The sequence below is a fragment of the Eptatretus burgeri genome, chromosome 14 (assembly GCF_056783735.1).
Source record: "Eptatretus burgeri isolate ZD-2024b chromosome 14, Ebu_testis_v1, whole genome shotgun sequence".
Taxonomy (NCBI): domain Eukaryota; kingdom Metazoa; phylum Chordata; class Myxini; order Myxiniformes; family Myxinidae; genus Eptatretus; species Eptatretus burgeri.
The window spans coordinates 54,836,750-54,863,994 of NC_140974.1; the positions used below are offsets into that span (position 1 = coordinate 54,836,750).

The 27,245-nt window shown below is 42.3% G+C and overlaps 1 protein-coding gene across 8 annotated transcripts in view; it reads right to left on the minus strand.

Moving 5' to 3' along the window:
• The window catches only part of LOC147013237 (receptor-type tyrosine-protein phosphatase mu-like), a 363,240-nt gene that overhangs the window by 230,251 nt on the left and 105,744 nt on the right, over window positions 1-27,245 (minus strand). For all 8 annotated transcript variants that reach the window (XM_085854911.1, XM_085854910.1, XM_085854908.1 and 5 more), the window contains exon 7: window positions 15,981-16,274. In XM_085854911.1, the coding sequence (XP_085711037.1) occupies window positions 15,981-16,274 (294 nt within the window). The remainder of the gene's footprint in view (window positions 1-15,980; window positions 16,275-27,245) is intronic.

Here is a 27,245-nt window from a genome sequence, read left to right on the forward strand (position 1 = left end):
TAAATGGATTGTCAGAATTATCATGAAAGAACCTTACCGACGCGAGCTGAGAAAACCCCCCTTCTTCCTCTTCATTTGGATGTTCGCAGATCTACCTTTTACTAATCTGATAAGTAACAATCAAAATAAAGACCAATTACTGCACCGTAGTTCCAAGAAGGAAGTTAAATATTACAACACACACACACACACACACACACACACACACACACACACACACACACACACACACACACACACACACACACACACACACACACACACACACATACACATACACACACACACACACACACACACACACACACACACACACACACACACTAATACAGACATACATACGTATATACATCCACACCAATACATACATACAAACACAGATATATTATGTGCTGGTAAGTACTTACATTAAGCTATTTTATTTGAAGTTAAAACCTTAAATTATAAGCAATTTACTGATTTCCCAATCATTTTTGATTGTACATTTAAATTTATAATTAATCATAAACTTAATTTTGTACATTTAAATTTTGAAATCACAATATGTCAGAATTATCACGGAAGAATCTTATGTACACTAGATGAGAAAACCTTCCATAAAAAGTCTCCGTTATGGTAGGTGGGTAGTACGCTTTTGAGCTTTCTGAGCCTCTTTGAAGTACTCATTTAGTTGGTTTTTACCACGCATGAGTACCTGAGTACCAGTTATGTGAACCGCTGCCTATATTCCTGTCGAGAAGATAACCTACACAGGGATGGTGTGGTCCTTTTGCTGAAGAGTAGTGGATAGGTCACTCATGGACGGCATTATATCAATGAAAGAATCATCAAAGTAAGATTCTTCATCAAAGACCTACGCACCACCCATTGATGTCCGTGAAGAACAAAAGACCAGCTTCTACAAGAGATTTGAGAAGGTTGTTGATGAAACCTATCATGACGATGTACGATGAGTAATGGGGGACCCGAATGCAAAAGTGGGGGAGGGCTTTGCAGGGCATGAATGCATAATGGGAAAACATGGTGTTGGAGTATGGAATGATATTGGAAGAAGACTGGTAGAATTTTGTGAAATAAGTGCGCTATGTAGTATGTATAGGGGGGGGGCACCATATTGCCATACACGACCATTCACAAGACAACATGGATATTACCTGAGAGAAGAACAACCAACTACTGTACATCGATCACTTTACGATCAGAGGGATGTGGAGGTGATCCCTAATGGATGTACGAGTAAGGAAAGGGACTGATATATTCAGCGAACAATAACTACTGGTTGTGTACTTGAAACTGAAAATGAAAAAAAATAGGAGTACCAGTGAAGAGATGCAAAATATTTGATAGAGACAAACTGTGGGACAAGGATTTACAGGAACAATATAATATAGATATACAAAATAGATTTGATGCATTGGAGAAGGAAAATGGGATTGCCTTTGAAACAATAGATTATGCTTATAAGATCATCAATTATGTGGAGTATATACTTATACTGCCAACAAGGTGATTTGAACAAAACAATCCAAGAACAAACGATGGATCTCACCACAAGCATGGAAACCAAACAAAAATCATGAGGATGTTGAACGCACAGTGAAATGGAAGAGCTGCAAAAAGATCACGCAAGAAGAAACAAGGAAGTGGAGAGAGCTGCAAGGAGGGATAGGAAGAAATACATTGACAACCTGGCCGGATAAGCAGAACCAGCTGCCGAAAAGGGAGACATGACATCAGCAGACGAGATACACAATTATCAGCAGATAGGAAGGGAGATGATAAACCAGTGAAAAATAAACAAAGGAACATTGTAACATCTGAAGAAGCTCAATTGTAAATGTGAACAGAGGGGGGAGAGAGAGAGAGAGAGAGAGAGAGAGAGAGAGAGAGAGAGAGAGAGAGAGAGAGAGAGAGAGAGAGAGAGAGAGAGAGAGAGAGAGAGAGAGAGAGAGAGAGAGAGAGAGAGAGAGAGAGAGAGAGAGAGAGAGAGAGAGAGAGAGAGAGAGAGAGAGAGAGAGAGAGAGAGAGAGAGAGAGAGAGAGAGAGAGAGAGAGAGAGAGAGAGAGAGAGAGAGAGAGAGAGAGAGAGAGAGAGAGAGAGAGAGAGAGAGAGAGAGAGAGAGAGAGAGAGAGAGAGAGAGAGAGAGAGAGAGAGAGAGAGAGAGAGAGAGAAAGAGCAAGCTGACGTAACAGCCCTAACAACTAGAGGGGATATACTTATTGACACAGGACCCATTAGACAGTCAGAGGTGAAAGATGCCATCAAAAGTCTGAACAGCGAAAAGGCACCAATTGTGGACAATATTATTGATGCAGAATTGTACAAATGTAGTCCGGAAACATCAATTAATGTAACATATGAATTTATTTAAAAAAGGAAATATGGAATAAAGAAGTGTTATCAATGAAATGGAAAATCAGACTCAAAGTCAAGTTGACAAAGAAAGGGGGCCTGACAAAGTGTGGAAAATGGAGAGGAATAACACTGATACCAATTGCAAGCAAACTGCTCTGCAAGACAATGTTGAATGGAATGCAAAATGCAGTGAACGGGGTTATTAGGAAAGAACAAGCTGGTTTCCAAAGTAACAGAGGCGGAGAGACCACATATTCATGTTACACCAGACCATCATCGAACAAAGTAACAAATGGAATTAAAATTCGTGACTAACTTTCATAGACTTTGAAAAAGCATTTGATAGTGTGAGTGGAGAAGGCATATCGTTACCCTCATAACAAAAGTGCCAAAGTCATTTTTTCCAGTTTTGAGAAAAATACAAAAAGCTGCAGCAATTCTTCATCAACGAATATTTATTCACAATTTCTTGTGCACAGAGTTGTTAATGGAAGCTAAATGAAACACAAATCTTGTTACTCATTATTATGATTATGTCATGGCAACAGATGACTTCGGCAGAAAATCTCAAAAACTGGAAAAAAATGACTTCGACACTTTTGTTGAGGGTGACGATATGCTGGAAAATACTGACAGTAGGGGATATCAGAGAAGTTTATTTAGATGACAGGAACGATCTATGAAGGATTTAAATGTAATGTCATCTGCAGGAATAAGAGATCTTCTGCCTCCGAGATCAGTACAGGGGTTAGACAGGGCTGCATGCTGTCACCATTGCTATTCCTCCTGGTATGAGACTGGGTGTTAAGAAAGACCAAAGACAAGAACCCAAGCGGAATACAATGGACCCAAAATGAACAACTTGAAGAATTGAGCTTTGGAAAATGATATTTGCTCATTCCAGACTCAGTGGTGTAATGGTTGGAGCATCCGTTCAGAGTCTTGGGGGGCTGTGGTTCAAACGCCAGCCGAGTCATACCAGACTTTCAAAATGGTATGTGCTGCTTATTTGCTTGACATTCAGCATTTAAAAGGACAGAGCATGGCATGAAAGGCAATAGCAAATAGCCCTGGACAAGAAACTGCTTTGACAGCACCAATGCTCTGTAAAGAGGATGGTACATCAAAAGTCAAAAAGATTTCCCTCATGTCGCACACAACCCAGAGCAAACAATACAGAGTAAAGTGACTCCTTTCTGGCATTAATTATGCACAAGTAGGACTGAAAGTCAACATTGCTAAAACAGAAAGTGTGAGAATACACACAATGGAAGTGGACAGAATCACATGCAATCATTCAAAAGTTAAATAAGCTGACAAATTCACATATTTAGGATCTATGGTAAACGCTCCTGGAAGGTGATGCGGATGTTCAACAAATAATACAAAAAGCAAGAGGTGCATCAAGTAAGATGAAAGAAATATGGAACTCAAAGAAATAGAGCAGAATAACAAAGTGAAGGATTTTTGATAGTAATGTGAAATCAGTGATTCACTGTGGATGAGTCCTGGAAAGTCATCAAAGGGATCACACAGAAAGGGGTCTTTCATGTAGAGCTGCCACAAGAAGATCCTACAAATCTATTGGCAAGACCAGCCCAAGTCGAAAAACCAGTTAAAACCAGTACACATTTTCAACTGGTCTCTATTGGTTCTAATTGGTCTTTAACTGGTCTCTATTGGTTTCAACTGGTACCAGTTAAATTCAGTCAGAATTCCAATTTCCCAGTTGAAAAAACCAGTAGCTCATATTTGTACCAGTTAAAGTCTTACTGGTTCCAGTTGATACCAGTTGCAATGTACTGGTCCCAGTTGATACCAGTTATTAAATACAATTGTATTTCAACTGGTAATATATCACTCTATTCCAATTTCCATATTAAAACCAGTAAGAAACCAACTGGCTTTACTGGTACCAGTTGGCTACTGGTTTTCAACTGGTACCAGTTGACCAGTAAGCTACTGGTCTTTACTGGTTTTTCGACCTGGGAGGCGAGCAAGAAAGTGGTTGAGAGATGAACAGGAAGTAAAAATATCATGGAGGAATTCAAACAAAGTCTGGATTAAAGTCGACGAGCATAACCCGCACTCTGCGCGACATGTTTGGGTGGGTGTGTTTGAGAAAGGAACTGATGCAGAGTATCAGTAGTAATTTTACTTTAATGCAGTAAGTGGAATACGATTTCACTGTTTCAGAACCATTTTATTTACTTTTTTTGTACCATGCACCTCATATGGTCTTTGAGATAATGTAAGCCGAATTTCACGTTACTCGAGCGCAGAACAAAGTCGAAGATAGCGCGACACGAAACCACAAACTCGGAAATAATAAAGAAGATGGCACACCATCACAAATCCCCATGCTTCCCACCGAAAGTAAAGTTGAAAAATGACAAAAAGTTACACCAGTAATGACCCAATATCAAATTTTGAGTTGATTTTTTTTGTTTTGACCCCTGTGTCCCTAAGCCCCCACCTCCTGGTGCATGAACTAGAGGTCAAATCCCAAAAAATCGTTGCATATTTCATGCATCCCCCATACGTTGATTGCATATACAAAGTTTCATCTCTATATTACGAAAAGTCTCATCTTGTATGTATGTATGTATGAGTGTTCCCGAAATACAGCCAAAACGGTACATGATAACACAAAAGTTTTTGGCCCACCTTACTCATCATTCTCCTGTAGTGTGCTGTATCAAGTTTCGTTAAAATCGGGCAACGAAAAATTTATTAAAAAATAAATTTCCGATTGAGTCAAGTACTCTTCGGGAGAATTTGATCAATGCAAACAACCTCAGCGGTATAGTTCGCTGGAGCTATCTTCATTTTTTTTTTCTTGAAATGATTTTTTTTCATCAACCGCTGTCACAACGACACCGCTGTCACAACCCAACGTGTTCACGGGTCGTCTAGTAAAAAATACATTTTAAAATGTGCCCATAAATGCGTTTTTGGTATTTGATCTTTTGACCCCACCAGGGGGAGGGGGGAGGGACTAAGAATGATATGGCTCTCACACCTTCTTGTGACATGATGATCATAACTACCAAGTTTGGTGAATTTCTGCATAGCCATTTAGGAGGAAATAGTGCGCCGGACGGACAGAAAAGACAGATGGACAGATAGACGGAGCCGTTCACAATATCCCTCTCCGTTGTTTTTTTTTTAAGCACGGGGATAAAGATGGAGAAAATTGAATCAATTCGTCATTGACGGACACCCTACCTGTCCACCATTTTTGTCCGAATCCGTCCATAACTTTTTTGAGATATCGTGTTGTATATCGTTTTTGGCCCTATCACTCAATGGTGAAGGATCACTCAAATAATTGGAGGAGCCGGATCCGGATCTTCAACAAAATCTCATCAATTCGTCCATTGTCACACACCCAATCTGTCCACCAAGTTTCTCGAAAACAGTCCATCACGTTTTGAGTTACTCTGCTCACAGACAGACAAACAAATAGACAGACAAACAGGGGTGAAAACACAACTTCCGTCCACCTTTGGTGGCATAGGTAAATATATAGGCCACATATTAAGCATGGAGCATGATAACATTGAAAAATCACACCACGATGGGGAAAAATAGGGAAAACAGAGGATGGACGGGCAAAGAGAGACCTGGTGACGAACTGTGGAAAACAAGAGTGAGAATTGCTTTGCAATTAAATACATGTCCCCTACCAAAGTAATATTTTCTAAGTCCAAAAAGATCAGAACTCTGTAAAAACAAGCTCGAATGAGCTAAGATCCTCGTCCTCTTAATGATGACGTCATAAAAACGAATATGACGTCATTGTGATGTATCGGGTTTGCGATAAATTATCTGTACTAATGCCCGGCTGATTCCCGCAAACAGAATTCAAAAATCTTGCCTAGTTTCGGAGATAATTTTTTAGGCGATTTCCATTAGTGGAGATATTTTGACGTCATAACTTTTTTATAGGAGGAATTTTCAAAATCGGAGATGGTTACTGTCTGCGCAGGGTATTTTTACATATATGTGCCAAGTTTCAGGAAGTTTCGATGAAAACTGTGGGCTGTGAAACAAATGAAACAAAAAACGTCAAAAAATATGAATGACGTCATAAAAATTGATATGACGTCATACTGATGTATCATATGTGCGGTAATTCATCTCTGCAAATGCCCTGTTCGATTCCTGCAAACAGAATTAAAAAAGCTTGCCAAGTTTCAGAGATAATTTTTTCGGCGATTTCCATTAGCGGAGATATTTTGACGTCATAACTTTTTTTTCTCGGAGGAATTTTCAAAATCGGAGATGGTTACTGTCTGCGCAGGGTATTTTTACATATATATGCCAAGTTTCAGGAAGTTTCGATGAAAACTGTAGGTTGTGAAACAAAAAAGTCCACAAGAACAACAACGTGAGTAAGACTGAGAGATCCTCTACTACACGAGGATTTAAAAATTGACGAAACGCCTTGAAACTCGAACTTTTTCTGTATCTTGTCATAATAAAGCCATGTACCAAGTTTCAGTTGAATATGTTAAAGAGTATGGGGAGAAAGTCTGAAAAACCACAGGTGGGACAGACAGACAGACGGAAGGACAGACAAACAGAGAGCAAACCTATAGTCCCCTCCAGTTAAACTGGTCGGGGACTAACAAGCCAGAGATAAGTCACCTATACTCAATTCAAACACATGGCACAAGACCGGCAATAAACGGCGTGATTTCCTGAGGTTCTCCATATGTCGTCCAGCATGAATGGATCAGAAGAAGAAGAAGAAGAAGAAGAAGAAGAAGAAGAAGAAGAAGAAGAAGAAGAAGAAGAAGAAGAAGAAGAAGAAGAAGAAGAAGAAGAAGAAGAAGAAGAAGAAGAAGAAGAAGAAGAAGAAGAAGAAGAAGAAGAAGAAGAAGAAGAAGAAGAAGAAGAAGAGTGAATGAATATTACAAAACCATACAAGGTTGAAAATAGTGTTATTACTTTGACATTCGGATTAAACAATCAACACACTGAAAATTTGTTCGAAGTAGCCCAGACATTAAAGGTATCTCCTAGCTACATTACGTAATAGTACCTGCGATGGAGGGATGTGCATGTCCTGTGCACACGAGTATCTCCTCGTGTATGAGTATGTCGTCAGATGGTTTGATAAAGGCAGCTCTCAGTGTTCTCGGATGCGAAAGGTGGAAACAACCAGATTGGTTTCAAGAGAGCATCACCACCTTGCAAAAGCTCATCACCAAATAAATCACACACTATATATATATATATATATATATATATATATATATATATATATATATATATATATATATATATATATATATATATATATATATATATATATATATATATATATATATATATATATATAGAGAGAGAGAGACAGAACAGACAGAGAGACTTAAAAGGTATTTCAGAAAGAGGAGTGTGCAAGCTGTTAGGGATATCTAGTTGGGAAGAGCTGGTCATCAACCAGTGAGACCGAGTACAGCCAGGAATCGTGACTGCCAGCTGTATATATTGTATATGAACCCACAATAAACAATCTGGTGCTGGTGGAATTATTTTGCAACTGCTTTCAATGTGAAAAACACCTACTCCGAGGATGGTATTAATTTGATACATCAATACCAAGTGAGAGGTAACATGATCAGTGAGGCACCCACACTAGTCAAAACACTGGGGACATTGAGCAGATTGAAAAGGAACAAAAATGGAACCCAGTCAGAGATGGTAAAGTGCTGCAGAGGTGATATGATGGAGTATATATATATATATATATATATATATATATATATATATATATATATATATATATATATATATATATATATATATATTACCTTTTCCAGACTATATAGAAAGAGCAGGGAGTTCCTTGGGACGGGCAGGATGTATTGATCGTGGCAATACCTAAGAAGGGAGACCTCACACAAGCGACATCTAATGTGGAATTACCTTGCAAGATGTAGTGGGGAATCGGTTTGCAAAGATTATACAAAGGAGGCTGCAGAAAGTGATGAAGGAGGTTTTGCTTGATTTCCAATGTGGTTTTTGTTGTGTAAGAGGGTATGTAGATATGATCATCTGTGTATAACAACTTGCAGAGAAAGCAAGGGAACACAACACCAAGGTCCACATGCTTTATGTGGACCTCAAAAAAGCACGACTCTGTTCTCCATCAGCTCTTTGGTTGGTGCTACAGAGGTGTGTTTACTTCCTATCATGGTGAAATCCTGCACGATGGAATGGAGGCTATCAAAGTGACAGGTGAAGGAAACATATCACAAGAATTCCAATTCAAGAACGGTGGGCATCAGGACTGTATCATCATCCCAACACTTTTAACCTTTATTTCAATGTGTTTATCGACAGCTGGAGTAAATTCTGCCAAACCTTCGTGGTAGATATGTTATACAAATGTAGTGCTAAATTAATGAGTGAAAGGACAAGATGATCTGGAACACTGACAATGACTGAATTTCTGTTTACTGATGATACCGTTTCAGTGGGTAGCACCAGAGAGAGTAAGAAAGAGCATTGGGCATATTTATGAAATGACAGAGTGGGGTCAATGATGACCATGCCAAAAAAGAATGTGCTGATAGGTGGGGTGAAAGGTGATGACAAGGACAATACATGGCCAATATAAATCAGACGTGAAGCCATCAATGTCGTGACTGACTTCAGACATCTTGGGGCAATAATTGTATCACTTGGAAGTCTCTAAAAGGATGTAGAACACAGGACTGTCTGTGTCTCTAGAAGGTTTGGAGTCCTATACACACCTACATGCATGGACAATGACCTTTCCCTGAAGACAAAAACACGAGTGTACTGTGCTGTTGTCCTTGCTTCATGTGCTGCTGTTGTGTAGGGCTGAGACATGGACCACCAAGAGAGCTATTTCAAGGAAGATTGAGGTCTTCCACGACAGGTGCCTCCGAAGCACACTAGGTATCAGTTCGGTTCAACAATGGACACAGCTTATTAGTAGTGTACAAGTGTGGAGAGAGTTGGGGATGGATGAGTTCATAGAAGATATTGCAACCCGAAGACGTTGCTGGAGGACAACCACATCATCATCTTGCTCAGATTGAAGACAACCACATCAATAAGGTCTTATTTGGATGGTCACCACAGCACTACCCACCACATGAAACTAAGCTGAGATAAAGAGACAGAGTGAGACAAGATGTGAAAAAGTTTAATATTTATGAAGGCAGCTGGTTCCACATAGTGCAGGAAAATTTTTGAAGAAAGAAATGCAAAGAAGGGCTAGATGTCTGTACCAGGAAGAGAATGGAGATGGGCAGAGTGAACCGCAATGCTGCTATTCATGGCTGTTGCCAGACAAGAACTGACAGCAAATGCTATTGCTGATTTCACATGTGACACATGTCAGAGATCCTTCAGAAGAAGACAATATATTACAAGAAAAATGCCTGACAACTTGCTGACGACAAAATAAGCCTCCCAACTGTCTCACTCTGGCATCATCCATAGGGTGGCTACTTTTCATGGTTGAAGGTGTATGTGTGTATGATGGGGGAGGTGGGTGGTGGCTTGGTTGGGGGTTAAATAGGAATAAAGAAAATTAAGAAAAGAAAGGGAATGTGTAAAGAGAAGGAGAGAAGAAAACAATTAGAGGATTGGGAAAAAATAGGGGTAAGGCGAAGGACAACTAGGGGAGGGGGTCAAATAGAGCAAAAGGGTGGGGAAGGGACTCATCATGGTTTCCTTTTTGAGGCAATGTTTTATGGCTGGATGCCCTTCCTGACGCCAACCCTTTTCATTGCCTCTTATGAGATGCAGAGATACGGAGTACCTCTTCCAAATCGGGGAACACAGCTGGGTATTGTAATGGGGCCCGCAAGGCTAACCCCCACTCTATCAGGGGAAATGGCCTTTAAAATGCCTGTTCTTATTGGTGGGGAAGGGAGGAGCAAAGATACATCATAGGCAGTTGACCCCTTAACATGAAGTTCCATCTCCAAATGAGACTCTTGTTTGACCATGAATCTTCAGCCCTAAGACAAAGCTTGCTTCACATTTTTCACTTCAATTTCAGAATGGAGATGGAGTCAGTCATCCGAACAGAGACAACCAACTCAGGCTTGAAAGAATGTACACGGTATGATAACTATTCCCTGTGCCTCTGCAATTGGTTAACATTTACTGAATAATCCTCAGTGTGCAGAGCAGTATCGTATCAGCTTGTTTAAAATCCTGAGTAGAGGGCACAGTTTAGCTCAACTTCATGCAATGGAGGCCACATCATCAGGTCAACCAATCCCATTCTTTGTGGACAGAAAGAATTTTTCCGAACTTTATATCTATTTCGAATATGATGGCTTGACTGTGTGACAACTGTACACCAGTCAACATTGAGTCATCATGAAAACCATCAACCCCACCCCCCTCAACTCACCCTCAGCTAATTAGCATTATGTTTCTGCAGATACTTTGGTGATTCATCTCCACCTACTCATTATTCATGATGCTCCACGGTTCTACCAATCAGGTAATCCCATCCTTTCTTTTTCTCGACCAATCAACGTTGAGGACATTCCATGGTAACTTTATAAATGAGAGCTTGGTGCTTCTTCTCCATATGCTTGCGGTTTTATTCTGAGAAATGCAAGTTGAAAAGCTTTGATAATGTCTATTTTATTGAAATGCCTCTTTAAAAGTAAATCGATGTTTCATCATGTGAAACACATGTGCAAGAAAAACCATGCGACTTTGACATCATATAAACTAAAAAAGCTTTATCAGGAAGTTTGTAGATTTAACATAAATTGGGATGGCAGAGACACTCCATTGGTTTAATTCAACATTAAACCACAAAAGAAGCCCGACCAAGATACAACCTTATCAAGCGATAAAGTACCTTCCAGACGTCGGTTTTGGATTTCACAGACAATGACACTCTTTCAACATTTACACAGCATAGTTGAGCGAAAAAACTAACAGACCCAAAGTAGACCATTTGTAATTCTTCTTATTCTTCTTTTCAGACAGCCAAACTCAAAATTGGTTTAAACTCAGTACTTGCTATAAGATAAAAAAGTCTACTGCATTTTAGAGTGGAAATGTCCATGACTACTCAAATTATTTTCAGAACTTGAAAGGCTTCCACAAAATAAGCATACGTAGCTGCATACCAATGCATAAGGCAATGAAAGCCCAGGATGGGTTAGTGGGACGACACCCATCAATCAGCCTGGTGGGGTCGGGCCAATCACACTCACACCCATATGATCAACATGGAATATTATTGCTGCCCATTATATAATAGTATGACTATTTAATGCAAAGGGTTTCCACACATGATCAACAAGATATTTCACCGTACAATAATAATTGAATTATAATCCATCATGTTATTATCCAATTATCCATCGTTATTCAAATTTGACATATCACGGGTTTTCAAGATGGTCTGGCACCCTGCCCTGCTCACCAAACTCTCTTCCTATGGTATCCAAGGCCATCTCCACTCGTGGCTGACAGACTTCCTCTCCTGTCGCAGTCAACGTGTGGCCCTAAATGGAGTTCTTTCATCCCCTCTTCCTGTCCAGGCTGGAGTTCTTCAAGGTAGCGTTCTGGGCCCTGTTCTTTTTCTGGTTTTCATCAATGATCTCTCTGACTCTCTGGAAGATCCTCTATATCTCTTTGCTGATGACTCCACCCTCTGCCGAACAATCTGACATCCCTCAGATCAGCCAGGAGAAGCTTCTTCGCTCTGGAGATATGGATAAAATCACAAACTGCTCCAACACATGGAGCATGTTTTTCAATCCTGACAGATCTCACACTCTCACTTTGTCTCTCTGAAAGGACCCCCCCCCATCTACTTTCTCAACAATACTCTTGAAGAAGCCCTTTCATTCAAGTTTCTGGGTCTCACTATCTGCCATGATCTTTTCTGGGAAAGGAACATTTCCAAGCTGGCCACCATAGCCAGTTGCCGACTGGGAATCCTCCATCGTGCAAAGTCCTTCTCCGGCCCACATACAAAGCTTTTGTCTGCAGCCTGATGGAGTACTGCTCTTCCCTCTGGGTTGGTGCTCCTGCCTATCACCTTTCTCAGCTTCATGCTGTGGAAACCAAGGCATTTAGGATCATTGATATCTCCCGTGATGAGCTTGAGTTTTTGGGATCTCACTCTCTCACCGCAGTCAGGTCAGTGGTCTTTCTGTCTTCTACCATCTCCTCTCCGGTCTCGCCCCCCCCCACTTGCTCTGTCTGCGATATGTCCCCCCCCCCATATTTCTACAGGGCGCTCAAGGTCTGCCAGCAACACCCTTCTTGTAAAACTATCAAAATCACAAATCACTGCTCACCTTCACCAAAAAGTCCACAACTTTTTGAGATATCCCGTATTTGTTGTTTTTGGTCCAATCTCTCAACAGTGAAAAATCGCTATTAAATTCTGGGATCCAGATCCGAATTCAGATCTTCACCAAAATCTCCACTTCGTCGGTGTCACATCCCCAAGCTCTCAACCAAATTTCGTCCGAATACATCCAAAACGTTTTGAGATATTTTGTTCACAAACAAACAAGACAAGCCAGTAGGCGGACATGGGTAGTTGATCAAGTCAAATTTAGTCGTTTTTCAGCCGTTACTAACCAACAAAAGCGTCCATAGCAACGGTTCTTTCTCACACATAACTAGGACATACCATGAACCCACCATACCAGTTTCATGTATATCTGACTCATAGTCTCTGAGATATAATGAACTTCTTTTTTTTTGTTTTTTTTCGACCAGGGTTCATTCAAAGTCTATCTTCTCCAACAGTTTTCATGGGAGCGAGCTGAATTTTTGTCAAGGAGGCTGAATGTGTTGCCCACAAACGATCATAGTTTGATTTTTGAATTTCGATATTTTTATTTTTTTAGATTTTTTTTGAAAATTTCAAAGGCCCGTTGCTAGGCAACCGAGGGGTCCATAGCAACGGTTCTCAAATGCGCACAACTAGGTCATGGTATGAACCTACCACCAGTTTCATCAAAATTGGCCTACGATTAACGGAGTACTGGCCTGGACAGAAAAAGACAGACAGACATAACAATGGAAAACCTGACAATAAGGGTAGATAGATCGACTACCCAAAAAAGATGTCATGTAGAGCAAGAGTAATTTGAAAGACGTAGTACAGAGCAAGAGAACCCTTTCAAATTACCATTTAGATCTCATTGGAGTTACCCTTTAGAACGTTTTCAAATTACCCTTTATAACCACCCTTTGGAATGCTTTAGAACTACCCCTTGTATCCCTTTACAACCCTTTAGAATTACCCTTTGTAAATACCTTAGAACACTTTAGAATTACCCTTTAGAATTTCTCCTCATAACTACCCTTGAAACCCCATTAGAATTTCCCTTCATAACTACCCTTTAAAACCCTTTAGAACTTATGAGAATTAACCTTTAGAAACCTTTATAATTACCCTTCAGAATTTCCCTTCATAACTACCCTTTAAAACCCATTAGAATTTCACTTCATAACTACCCTTTCAAACCCTTTAGAACCCATGAGAATTAACCTTTAGAATTTCCCTTCATAACTCCCCTTTAAAACCCATTAGAATTTCCCTTCACAACTACCCTTTAAAACCCTTTAGAACCCATGATAATTAACCTTTAGAAACGTTTATAATTACCCTTTAGAATTTCCCTTCATAACTCCCCTTTAAAACCCATTATAATTTCCCTTCATAACTACCCATTAAAACCTTTTAGAACCCATGATAATTAACCTTTAGAAACCTTTATAATTACCCTTTAGAATTTCCCTTCATAACTACCCTTTAAAACCCATTATAATTTCCCTTCATAACTACCCATTAAAACCTTTTAGAACCCATGATAATTAACCTTTAGAAACCTTTATAATTACCCTTTATAATTTCCCTTCATAACTACCCTTTAAAACCCATTAGAATTTCACCTCATAACTACCCTTTCAAACCCTTTAGAACCCATGAGAATTAACCTTTAGAATTTCCCTTCATAACTACCCTTTAAAACCCATTCGAATTTCACTTCATAACTACCCTTTCAAACCCTTTAGAACCCATGAGAATTAACCTTTAGAATTTCCCTTCATAACTACCCTTTAAACCCCATTAGAATTTCCCTTCATAACTCCCCTTTAAAACCCATTAGAATTTCCCTTCACAACTAGCCTTTAAAACCCATGATAATTAACCTTTAGAAACCTTTATAATTACCCTTTAGAATTTCCCTTCATAACTCCCCTTTAAAACCCATTAGAATTTCCCTTCATAACTACCCTTTAAAACCCTTTAGAACCCATGAGAATTAACCTTTAGAATTTCCATTCATAACAACCCTTTAAAACCTTTTCGAATTACCCTTCAGAACTTCCATTTATAACTATCCTTTAGAACCCTTTACAACGCATTAGAATTACCCTTTAGAATTACCATTTAAAACCCTGTAGAACCCTCAAAAATTACCCTTTAAAACCCCCTATAATTAAACACTCTAGGTTATAAAGGTTCTTCTTCTTCATTTTTGACGGATGGATGGATGAACGGACGGATGGATGGAAGGAAGGACGTAGCCAAATATCGAAATGGCTTTTCCACTACGAGTCATATTTGGAATATTTGAAAATTGAATCGTGTACAAATTTTTTCATTATTGAAGAGATTCCAAATTCTCGATTCATTATCCTTTTGGGTGCAGGAGCACAACATAGAAGCAATCATCAATAATGGATCGAGATAAATTTTACAACAATGTATTAGGGGAACACAAAAATGCTCTTCCTTCAGTTTTATTTTGCATTTTACTCTTTTATCACCAAAATCATTTCTCGGGAGATTGTGTTGCTGCGGCAAAAATGCGCTCGCCTTCATATTCAAATGAGGACTATTTTGCTCTGGAGCAGCTCATACGAGCATTATATGTATTGTTTCCACAAGGTCCTCATCGGCCACAAGTGATGGCCAAAGAGAGGCTCAGACAGCAATCAGCACTCTCCTGTACGAGGGAAACATCACCTTAAGTGCAGCGTAATAAGCCTGGGACCCCAGGCCGGGCTCGACACAAGCCAAGGGACAAGGGTTAGTCACAAAAGTTGCCGTGAGCCCAACTGACAGGGCCTTGCAATGGGAAGTTAATGCCCCCTTGGCCACAGAGGGCAGCGGGTATAACGTGGCCTGTCGGAATGCATCAGGGTACATAGCAGTAACGAGGTGCGCCTGCTAGACGGGCGCAGAAACCGGCACTTCAGTGATGCTCTCTGGGGGAAGCTTCCCTTTGTGTCCCCACCTGCTGAGCCACTTATTGTCCTGCCAAAGTTGTTCACCCAGGTGGTTGATTGCTGCTGCAAAAAGCCTTGTTACCACTCCTTGTACTTGTCTTTGCCCCTTTCTAAGTGCCATGTATGTCTGATTATGTTGTAATTCCAGTAAGATGTGATGATTAGGACTCCATGGTGAGTGTCTTTTGTAACATTTTCCCTGCAGGCAATAATGCTAAGTAATAGCTTTCAACTGTGATTATTACCTGATTATCAATCAACAAAATATCCAGAATGAAGAGACAGGTGAAAAATTCTTCATCTCTATTTCGATAGAAGTCTTAAATGCTTTCCTCACTCACCTGCACACTTTGTTCTGGCGAGAAGCATTGGGCCAGGCTGACCGAGACCACCTTCCCCGGGTCTCGTCAAGCGCACGCGAATTTCGTACTCTGAGTCGGGATCCAGCTGCCAGAGTTTGTAGGTGGCAGTGTCAACCGGATGGATTTCAGCCCAGGAGCCAGCTGGCATGCGGTATTCCACCTCCTTTAGCACAATGGGGCCTTCCCCCACAATGGAGTTAGCATTGAGAGAAATCCATAGGTAGGTTGCACCAACCCCAAGCAGTTGTGGTGGAGCCACTGGAACTGGAGATTCTGAAAATAAAAACAATTTACATTTTCAGTTTGGGGATCACTGAAAGACCCACAATATGACAATTTCTGGGATTATATACGTAGGCAATAGTATTAAAGGCACATCTTAAATGAACCTCAGAGCAAGCAGATGAGATGAACACGCTTGTTGGCAATTTCGTCAAGCTGTGAGAGTAACACAAAATGTATGGAATCCATTGAGCAACCTCAGCACTGAGGAAGCAAGAAAGACCCCACAAGGTGGTACGAATGGGCCATAACCCAAAAAGGATCAGCGAATGGTGATGTGGAATTGCTAAACCCTACAGAAACACAATTGGACATCAACCCCAGCACAAAGCAAGGGAAAAAAACACGAAAACGCAAACTATATTCACTACAACATCAAATCGATATGTTCAAGCGAGATAGGCATTTGGAAAGAAATTCCTGATGGACATAAGAAAAGAACTCAAATCAAACCAACAACCCTTTTAAAGGCACTGAAAATATTAAGGTGAAAATACAAATTAATGCTTTTACTGAGAAATAACTGGAAGTATAAAATAAAATCACAGGGAAAAATAACGAAAACAATACAAATGTGAACTCGAAAGCACCTCAAAATGCAAAGCCTGTCCACGTCCGCTTTGTACGGTACTCAAAATAAACTTGACCAAAACAACAGCCAGAAAATACATATATACAGTATTTGTACATTTTATTAATTTGTGTTCTCAATATTCTCATAATAAAAGTTTGTTGAAGATGTGATGACAAAAGCTCAAATGGTAAAAACAAGAAAAAAAAGTGATGGCCTGGACAGACACACTGAAGCTCAATGGTAAATAAATAAATAAACACGGAAGCAATTAATAAAACGAAGCGTCTTTCGCTGGATGCGCTATCATTATGTACCAGTGTCATTATCGGTTACCTAATCCCAAAAGGTGGACATTGTGGGTGAGCTCAATTTCATACAAGTCAAAAAGATCCATCTCTCTTTCCAAGTGGAGGGAAGGTGCGAGAGGAGGAGGGGTGATGAGAGAGTGGAGGGCCAGTGAGGGGAGGGAGAGTGGAGAAAGAGAGGAGGGAGAGTGGTGTGGGAGAAGAGTGGAAGAGTGGAAGCGGCAGAGGGAGGAGGGGAGGATAATGTATTCAGTCAAGCGTAGTTTGAATTCACAATTTTCTCATTCAAACTTTCAGGTTATCAAAAAAATAAGTCACAGAAGAAGCCATGAACACTCTAAATCATTTTCCCTGACGAGGAATAAACACTTCACAGGGAGGAGGTCTTCATGTAATCGGCTTTCTCCCAAGCAACCACATTCCCAATACTGTCTCCAAGGTGAAAACAACTCATGGTCGCACGCTTACTGCCCTGCCACTGGACTACTAAGTTACTCTGACTTTGCCCTTTCACATTTTGACCCAATTATTAATTACTAGCAAAGGTACCCGGAAATTCCAGGTCCCTCCTGTCATTAAATCGAGCAACATGTCCAAACATTCACAGCTGACGCTCACGGACTAAACAGAAACAAATCTCATTTGAATCTCTCTCAGCAACCACTTGGTGGATACAAAGTCTGACCAGCTGTCAGTTAAAAGCTAGATGTTGTGGTATTTATAAACATTAGCAAATGCCGGTAAATGAACGATTAAAATTGACAGTTACATGTTATTGACAGTATATTGACAGTTTAGTTTAGCATGGATCGGTTTATTGAAACACCCCTTCTCCTCCCTCAACCCACACTCTCCCTCAAGACTGCCACCCCACCTCTTCCCCTCCCTCTTCCCACCTACTTCCAACCTAACCACCTCCCCCTGCAGTCCCACCCCATCCATCCCCCCTTGCTCCAGACTTCACCCACTCCTTCCCCTCCCTCTACTCACCCCTCCTTCATCCCACCCCTCCTACTTGACTTCCACCCAACCCCTTCCCCTCCCTTTGGACTCTAACCTCACCCCTTCCCATCCCTACAGACTACCACCCCACCCATTCCTCTCTGATCGGACGGACTCCCACCCCACCCCTTCCCCCCCTCCTCCCACCCCAACTGCTCCCTCTCTCCTAAGACCAGAGAGAGAGAGAGAGAGAGAGAGAGAGAGAGAGAGAGAGAGAGAGAGAGAGAGAGAGAGAGAGAGAGAGAGAGAGAGAGAGAGAGAGAGAGAGAGAGAGAGAGAGCAGGCTGACCAAGGATAAGCCTCTTTTTGTTTTTACATGATGAGATCAGTTAGGGTTAGGTATTAGAGCATCTGCCGGAGCAGCGTGTCGCTGCGTCCACTTTTCGTCGGTACTCCAGCGGCCTCCATCTGGCCATCCCCCAGGCAGATGCCTGGCTCATCCCCATCTCCTTAAGATGCCAATCAACCTGCTGCAACCACAAGGCACACGGTCTCCCGTTCGCCTTCTTCACTCACAAGGCTCCTTCACCGAGAGAATCTGGTGCGCAGGATCAGGGTCATTAAATTGAGCCACATGTCCAAACATCCGCAGCTGACGCTCACGGACTATACATATAACAAATCTCATTTGAGTCTCTCTCAGCAACCACTTGGTGGACACAAAGTCTGACCAGCTGTCAGTTAAAAGCTAGATGTTGTGGTACTTATATACATTAGTAAATGCCTGTAAATGAATGATTAAAATTGACAGTTGCATGTTATTGACGATATTGACAGTTTAGTTTAGCATGGAACGGTAAATTGTAACATAAACTGCTTGATGTAATCAGATAATTTTGATTGTTGATAGAAGTATTGTACTGTAAACTGCCTGGTGAGATTTGTGAAGTTGCTGGAACACTCTCAGACAAAACTTCCAGTATGGACTAGAATCACATTTGCTGGAAGGCATGGGATTGTTCTGTGATACTATATAAGCCCGAAAAAGGGAGGCGTAGAGAGATTGGTGACATGTGACAAGACGTGTGCTTCGGTCGTCCCTGTGCTCGATTTAACTCTGATGAGTGAACGAGGTGTCAATGTCCATAGCGGTTGTTAATGCGTGGAGCCGATTATAATCAGGTTGCTAAAACTCATTAAGTTTATCGGGAAATAATTCCTTTGTACTCGTTAATCATCCTGAACGGGCCAGCATACAAGAGAGAACACCGTGACAGGAATCGATCATTCGACAGCCACAGAGGACGAGGTGAACATGCGTGAGTTGAGCTGGCAGAACAGAGACACTGGGCAGAAACAACTCAACACGGGAATCGGAGTTGGACATTGAATTCATTGTATGTAATGGTGAACTTCCTCAATTGACTTTGTATCTGTTTATTTGAAATACAAGTTTCAAAAACTTTACATTGTTGATGTGGTCACTGTAACGTCATTCAGAAGTCACAGACACCAACTGACAAAGATCCATTCGAGTGTTAGCTGACCTATACGTTCGTTCATGACCTTGGATTACAGTCGTTGGACAAAGCGCTGGGTTCGGCACCATGAACAACATGCGTACATCAAAGGGAAGGAAACCGCAAATGTGTGCGTATACCCTGACATTTTGGCGGCCATGACAGGATGTGTCAGTGGTAAAAGGCATCCCATTACTGATATAAAATTTCATTCTGAAAGTCCCAGCCAGCTCTGAGATACAGCTCAGATATTAGCAGAAAAAAAGGAAGGGAAAAAAACCCCCCTAAATGGTGATTTAGCACTCCTCAGGGTCAAATACACTCTGGGGTACCATTAAAATTTGGGGGCACAAATTGTATAAAGCAAACCGGACAACTGCTATTAGCCTTCCCTTTCTTATTGGGGGAGGCTTAATTATATTGCAGGCAAAGACAAGATGGTGGCTCCATATTTCATTGATTATTTGGTCAACAGAACCCACCAATTCTGAGAAACCTTAAGTGTACTCGAAGAAGAAACCCAGCTCAGTTTAAAATACTGGCCACTCCTTAATAAATAACACTGTATAGAATAGGGGAAGCATTAAATCCACTCAAAATACCCATGGAGTATACCGATAACCCACTACCAGCAACCTCGGGTACCTGTAGAGTACATCCCAGCAGCAACAGCCTCAGATACCTGTGGAATGTACTCCAGCACCAACAACCTCAGTTGTAAGTATATACCATTTTGCTCCATGAAAATCAATAGCATTACGAAGCGGATATGTTTCTTTGACAGGACAAACGCAACGCGCCATTTTATTTTCTCCTAAATTGAAGTTCATGGAAGAGCGAAGCGACAAAGGGGAAAAGGGCAAAAAAACCGAGACAGTGGGGGAATGAGTAAGGGAATGAATGAAAAAAAGGAGGAAAGGGAGAAAATACAGTTAACAGATCCAAATCAGGCCCATAAGAGCATGTGGACCGGACAGAGGCACAAAGCTGTCCAGTGATGTGCATGAAAGCTGATGTTCATCGTTACGCCGTGTGTCCAGCATCCACCTTTACGGCATCAAAGCTTTTTGGATGAAAGACCAACTTGGAGCATCGTTGATGGCAAATGCACACATGAAGGCAGTAGTCAACAAATTAACACCAATGATAAACAAAAACGGTTAGACAAGACAACTCTGGCGCAGGTATCCTCAGCTTTGGAAGACAGCCTCTCAGAGCAGAGGAGATGGCACCTGGCCACAAAGGAACAGGGAACTGGAACTCAATGATCATTTAATGAGATAAGATTTACGAGATGGTAATGAGAACTGGAACTCAATGATCATTTAATGAGAGATAATAAGCTCTTTAGTGAAATGAATGTCCATGTTGCGAATGAATGTGGAATACAGCATCCTCAGCCACAGCATAACCATTACATATTTTTTTTAAAAAACAACCTTTTCTTCCAATCAGGTCCCATTTTACCTGAGTTTCAAATGTTAATGCATGTTATTTCCCTGAAATTATTAATCGATGAATTGTGCAGTTAATGGAACTACCAGAACTGCAGGGTGCTTTTGAAATGCACAGCAGCAAGCCAAGTTTGAAGATGATCCACTTGACCAGCAAGAAAGCATTTAAAAGCATTCCCTGAGTGTGTGCAAGAGTTGGATGCCAACGGCACTGATGCCCACCCTTTCAGACTACATCCAATGTAGTCTTCAATTCCAGACAGTCAGGATTGACACCAGCCTTCAAAAGTAAGACTTGTTCTTCAATTAGTTGGAAGGCCTATTTCACCACTAAAAAGTGCCATGAGGTCCACGCTGACATGTCACTTTCCAAATATCTAGTAAAAAAAAATTAAATATCAAAATATCTTTCAAAATACCCGTACCTTTTGAAATTAGTGGGGCAACTTAGCTAAATATAGCATAATAATTGTGCATTTTGTGAGGAAAGCACCAAATTTGGCACATTGGTAGCCTATCATATTATGAACAGATTTGGATATTGAGCCATCTCAAATTTTTTGATGGCAGTGGAAAATGGCTGCCACAGCCATCAGCGGATGAATTTGAGATGGCCCAATATCCAAATCTGTTCATAATATTGTTGCGGTTGAGGAAATTCGCAAACCACCATTCAGGTCCCGTAGGTGAGATATCTCTGTAAGTACATGTGTAGTTAGCACCAAACCCGTTGTTTAGAGGGAATAAATGTGATTCATTCAGGCTGTGACCCTTTGAGATAGCCGTTTTTCTGTTCTATCTTTATTTTGAACCAACCACGTCTCAACCGTCATCACACAACAACCACCAACTACAACGCCGCTTCACAACAACAACAACGCCAACAGCCACGATCTTTACCTTCACAACTCGCTCCCGCAAACATCACATCACCGCCATTCCAAACGGCACCATGGCCATAAACCACCACCATAAACCCTCCACCACCTTCACCTCTCTCCTTCTGCGGCCATTCCCGCACCACTTGTGAGCACCGAGCGTCAGGCTGTCCTGGGCTCGTACGGGACACGCGCCGAGCCGCGAGTGCAAAATGCGGCCTTTCCGAGGAGAATTCGGATCAGGAATGCTACACGCCCACTTTTGATCCGTCCAATCAGCAAGCGCGGGGCAGTTTGGCCCCGCCTCCAGGCGCGTCGGTGTAGAACCGAGATATGCAAATTCTAGGATCAGGGGAGGTTCACGCCCCTTTTTCTCCGTCCAATGGGCGAGCGTGGCTCCACCCCCGAGCTCGTTCTGATCCAGAAATTTGCATAAGGGTTCTCCTGCCGGCCTATAAAGCGCCGAGCGCAAGGCGAATCTCGGCAGAGTCGGTTTGGGAGAGTCGGTTTGAGCAGAGTCGGTTTGAGAGCGTCGGTTTGAGCGGAGTCGGCCTTGGAGGAGCGGGGAATCGGCCTTGGAAGGGCGAAGAGAGTTTTGGGGCAGAGTCGGGTTGGAGCGCGGAGTGGAGTCGGGAGGCGAGGGCATACAGGTGGTTTGCTGCAGTCGGCTGAGGAGAATTGGGGAAGAGACCGAAGAGCTCGGGTCCGAGGCAAGGAAGACGGCGGTCGGCGACGAGGTCGCGTGGAATCGCTCGTCGCGGGACCCAAGCAAGCCAGCTATACTCTTTCCCCAGAGCATCAACAATTCCCCCCTTTTTTCCCCCGCGCTGAGATAGTGCGAAAAGGGGGCCCCGTTCCCATCCCACTCCAAGCAGTGCCAACGAAACCCGCGAAGGAGCACCAAGTCGGGGCACAGCCGCGCTGCCACATTTGCGGCTCATCACAAAGACACGGGTAGGATCCACCGGTCTCGCGGACCTGACCGCTCTTTCAGGTCCCACGCAAATATTGGCCCACAGGCCCCGTCTGCCCCTTTGTCTTTGAGGGTGGCCCTTTTCTTTTACTTTTGAGTAAATGTGTTGTTGGTGCCGTCTGTAAAGTAAAACTGTTTAAGTATTGCCGTGTGCTCGCGTAGTCGGTAGTATCTCTGCATTGTTGTGTTTCTTTTGTTGCAATTGCTTGATGTGCATTCTGTTTAATTGTATATGTGTGCTCTCCGTGTGCCGCGGAATAAATGCGCATCATGTTGAACTGTTTTCCCGTTTCGCTTCGTCTTTTCTTTAATTGAATCTCCATCTTGCTTCACGTAAAGGGTTGGTAGTGGGCTCAATACACCCGATAATTAATCGGAACCGTCGAGGCCGACGATAACACCGTTCGGTTATCCCGATAGTACGGAACGGATCGCTTAAGTGGCCTGTGTCCGGAGTCGACCTGCGGCGAGGTGCGATCGCCGATCTACCCTCCGCGTGGGTACTGAGGTAGGTCGAGTTTGGCGAGCAACCCTATCCCACGCGGGGGGCCGATTGCCACGATCGTGGTGAGGCCGAAAGGCCCACCCGTGACTAGCTCCCGGCGTTGGTCCGAGAGGGTCACGACAGAATTGTCCGTCCGGTGGGCGACGTGCCGCGATTCGAGTTACGTGGCCGCTCGCACGCCGGAGAGCGCGAATTCGCAACAATATGTTAGGCTACTAGTGTGCCAAATTTGGTGCTTTCCTCACAAAATGCACAATTGTTATGCAAAGTTGCCCCACTAAATGTGGAGTTTTGAAATGTAAAATGTGGAAGACAAAAAACTTTTTGAAAAACAGCATGCCACTAACCCTAACCCTCAACGTTTGTCTAACCCTAACCCTCAGTGTGCACCTAATCCTAACCCACGGATTCATCACAAAGGTACTCACGGCAATGACTACTCTTTGTCGATGTTTTGGCCTTGGAAGCCCATGTTTGCTTGCGAGCGGCAGGTTTGACTCGCTCACATGATTTCTACCTCGTCAATACTCTGTAGAGTGCATGGCTGAGTTGTGCTTGTCTGCCCCATGGCACCGGAACGTTATCCAATTTCGGTCAAATGGAAAGGAAGTTCCTTTTTGGAAAGTACGGTGAAAATTAGAGGACTGCATCGCAAAAAGGTTTGTTTAAACGTCGTTTGTTTGCCGATCGAGGAAAAGGATCACTTCTGGTGGGATGCTTTACTGGGAATAAACTGCACAGTGTTGGGGGAGCACAATGGGAACTAGATGTATGGATAGGGGGACACAGACAAAGACAAAGATGAGATGTGCACGCAAAATGCCGTCTTGCTGGACCAGTTTAGCATCACAGTTGTAATAAAAGGTGAAAAGCACCACGGGTTGGCTGCGAATTATATCCTAACATTTACTCAAAGCTTTGCCCTTTCGTGCCAAAATGAGCACAGTCTGATTCCCGCCTTTGCCTCACTACTCCCAGGGGATGGAACGGCTTGTGAGCCGACCTGCTGGCTGGCTCACCGGTGGGCAGAGAAGGGAGAGCGAGTAAAGAGCCGATTCATGAATATACAACCATTGTGATGAGCACATGGTTTTTATAATGTTAATGTTATGGCCGGATTAATCACCAGCAGGCATTTCAAAACAAATCCATCAAAACAAATAACAAGAAGGTTTGCCAAACCAGTGCATCTATCCAGAGGCCCCAACGATGTAAACAGACAAAAAATATTTGGTGTGATGGTAGAAAGAGCATCATGATAAATTCAGTTCATCTACATGTACAGCGGGGGGGGGGGGCATTAAGTACGCAAAACCGTCAAAAGGCAAGAGGGAACTTATCTGGTGAACTGTCTCGATTGGGGGGGGGGGGGTAGAGGAAAAGGTCGCTAAAGGAATCAAAGGTGAAAACTGAAATGGGTCTGAGGAATAATATCAACATTCGTTTCTCACCTGTCGAATCACCATCACCGGATCGTCTGTGAAGGTGTTGCACATAATGTGTTGGAAGCAGGTATGAAGCATGGCGCATGGTTTGATCGGGCCTAAGTGATTAGCTGGAAGGCAATAAATACCCCTTCTGAATGTACCACCTGTAGCATGTAACGGAGAGATGATCGGGGTTTCAGTACCGAATTGATGTTGAAGCGAAGGTAAAGTATCATCACTGATTTATAGGCCATCAGCCGTAAACTGTATCGTGCAATTTCGTTCCACTCATCGGGGGTAGACAAAACCTTGATAATATGATAGTATATATCCAAAAGTTCTCCAATCAAATAGCTGCAGTTATTGTGTATTTTCATCTTGAAAATCGATGCATTCCCCGCGCTCCCTCATTTTAATTTTCTCCACACGGATCACGTGTGGGTCACGTGACGCCTCGACAGCCAATAGATCGGCTGACATCGTATGCAAATTACGTCAGACTGTCATGTGACCAGCTAAGTTGTCCAAGATGGCAGCTTCCTGCAGGGAGGAAATCACCGGCAGCTCATCGGCGATTTTTGATGAATATGGCCAGTGAGGACGCTCCCCCAGTGTATTATTCACCAGGACAATGTGGCGAACGAAGAAGTCAAACGTTTTACGTCTGTAAGATGGGATAACTGGAGAGAAAGTGTCAACAAATGGCTCATCTTAGACGGCAACGAACGACGTTTAGCAGAGAGTGCCGGCGCGGGAGGACTAACTTCGATCATGGGCCTGTTGTACCTGGAGTGCCGGTGTAAGGATTTCAAGCTACCTCCCCCTGTAATCTGAAATCGATTTCAAGTTACCTCCGGGGGTAGCTTGAAATCGATTTCAGATTACCCCCCTCAAAACATTTATTTATGTGTTTATTTACAGAAAATAGTAATTTAATTGACATTGAAAACGAATTAGGGAAAAACCACTGACCATGTGACTGCCTTTCAAGAGTTTGCAATTAATTTTGATTTTATTATGAATGATTTTATTTTAATGTTATTAATTGAAATCAGAATTTCTCATACAGATATAGTTTTTGCCACATTTTTATGAAATCCTTCTTCGATATAGTTGATACAAATAGACATACTGGTATATCTTTTTAACCAACTCAGACCATACTTACAATTATGGAAACAACGCAATAAAATCAATGTATAAGAAAGGCAATGAAAACAGCTTATTTTTAATTCACAATTTCGTTGTGGTGGTGGTGGTCGTATGGCAGCTTAGCTGCTGGGGTAGTTCTCATTTCTTGAAGCGCGACTGTGTCGCTGATGCAGTGCCCCTCTACTAGTACACACACTGGAACTGGTACTCATTTCGCCGACCTCGGAAGGATGACAGGCTGAGTCAACCCCTCCCCCCCCCCCCCCCCCGGTGCATTAATTCAGCGGCCGACGGGGCTTCAACTCAGGACCCTAGGATCCTAAGCCGCCACCCTAACCACTACTCAGGACCCTAGGATCCCAAGCCGCCACCCTAACCATGACTCAGGACCCTAGGATCCCAAGCCGCCACCCTAACCACTACTCAGGACCCGAGGATCCCAAGCCACCACCCGAACCATAGAGCCAACACCAGGCTACGCACTCAGCCTGTCATCCTTCCGAGGTCGGCGAAACGAGTACCAGTTCCAGTGTGTGTACTGGTAGAAGGGCACTGCATCAGGGACACAGTCGCGCTTCAAGAAATGAGAGCTACCCCGGCAGCGAAGCTGCCATACGACCACCACCACCACCACAACGAAATTGTGAATTAAAAATAAGCTGTTTTCATTGCCTTTCTTTCCATTGATTTTATTGTGTTGTTTCCATAATTGTAAATATAGTCTGAGTTGGTTAAAAAGATATTCCAGTATGTCTATTTGGATCAACTACATCGAAGAAGGATTTCATAAAAATGTGGCAAAAACTATATCTGTATGAAAAATTCTGATTTCAATTAATAACAACATTAAAATAAAATCATTCATCATAAAATCAAAATTCATTGCAAACTCTTTAAAGGTGGTCACATGGTCAATGGTTTTTCCTTAATTAGTTTTCAATACCAATTAAATTACTGTTTTTTTTGTAAATAAACACATAAATAAATGTTTTGAGGGGGGTAATCTGAAATCGTAGGGGGTCGGATGAAATCGATTTCAAGCTACCCCTGGGGGTAACTTGAAATTAATTTCAGATTATCGGGAGGTAACTTGAAAGGGGGGGGGGGGGGACTTGAAATCTTTACACCGGCACTCCGGGTACAATAGGCCCATGATCGAAGTTGGTCCTCCCGCGCCAGCACTCTCGGCTAAACGTCGTTCGTGACCGTCTAAGACGAGCCATTTGTTGACA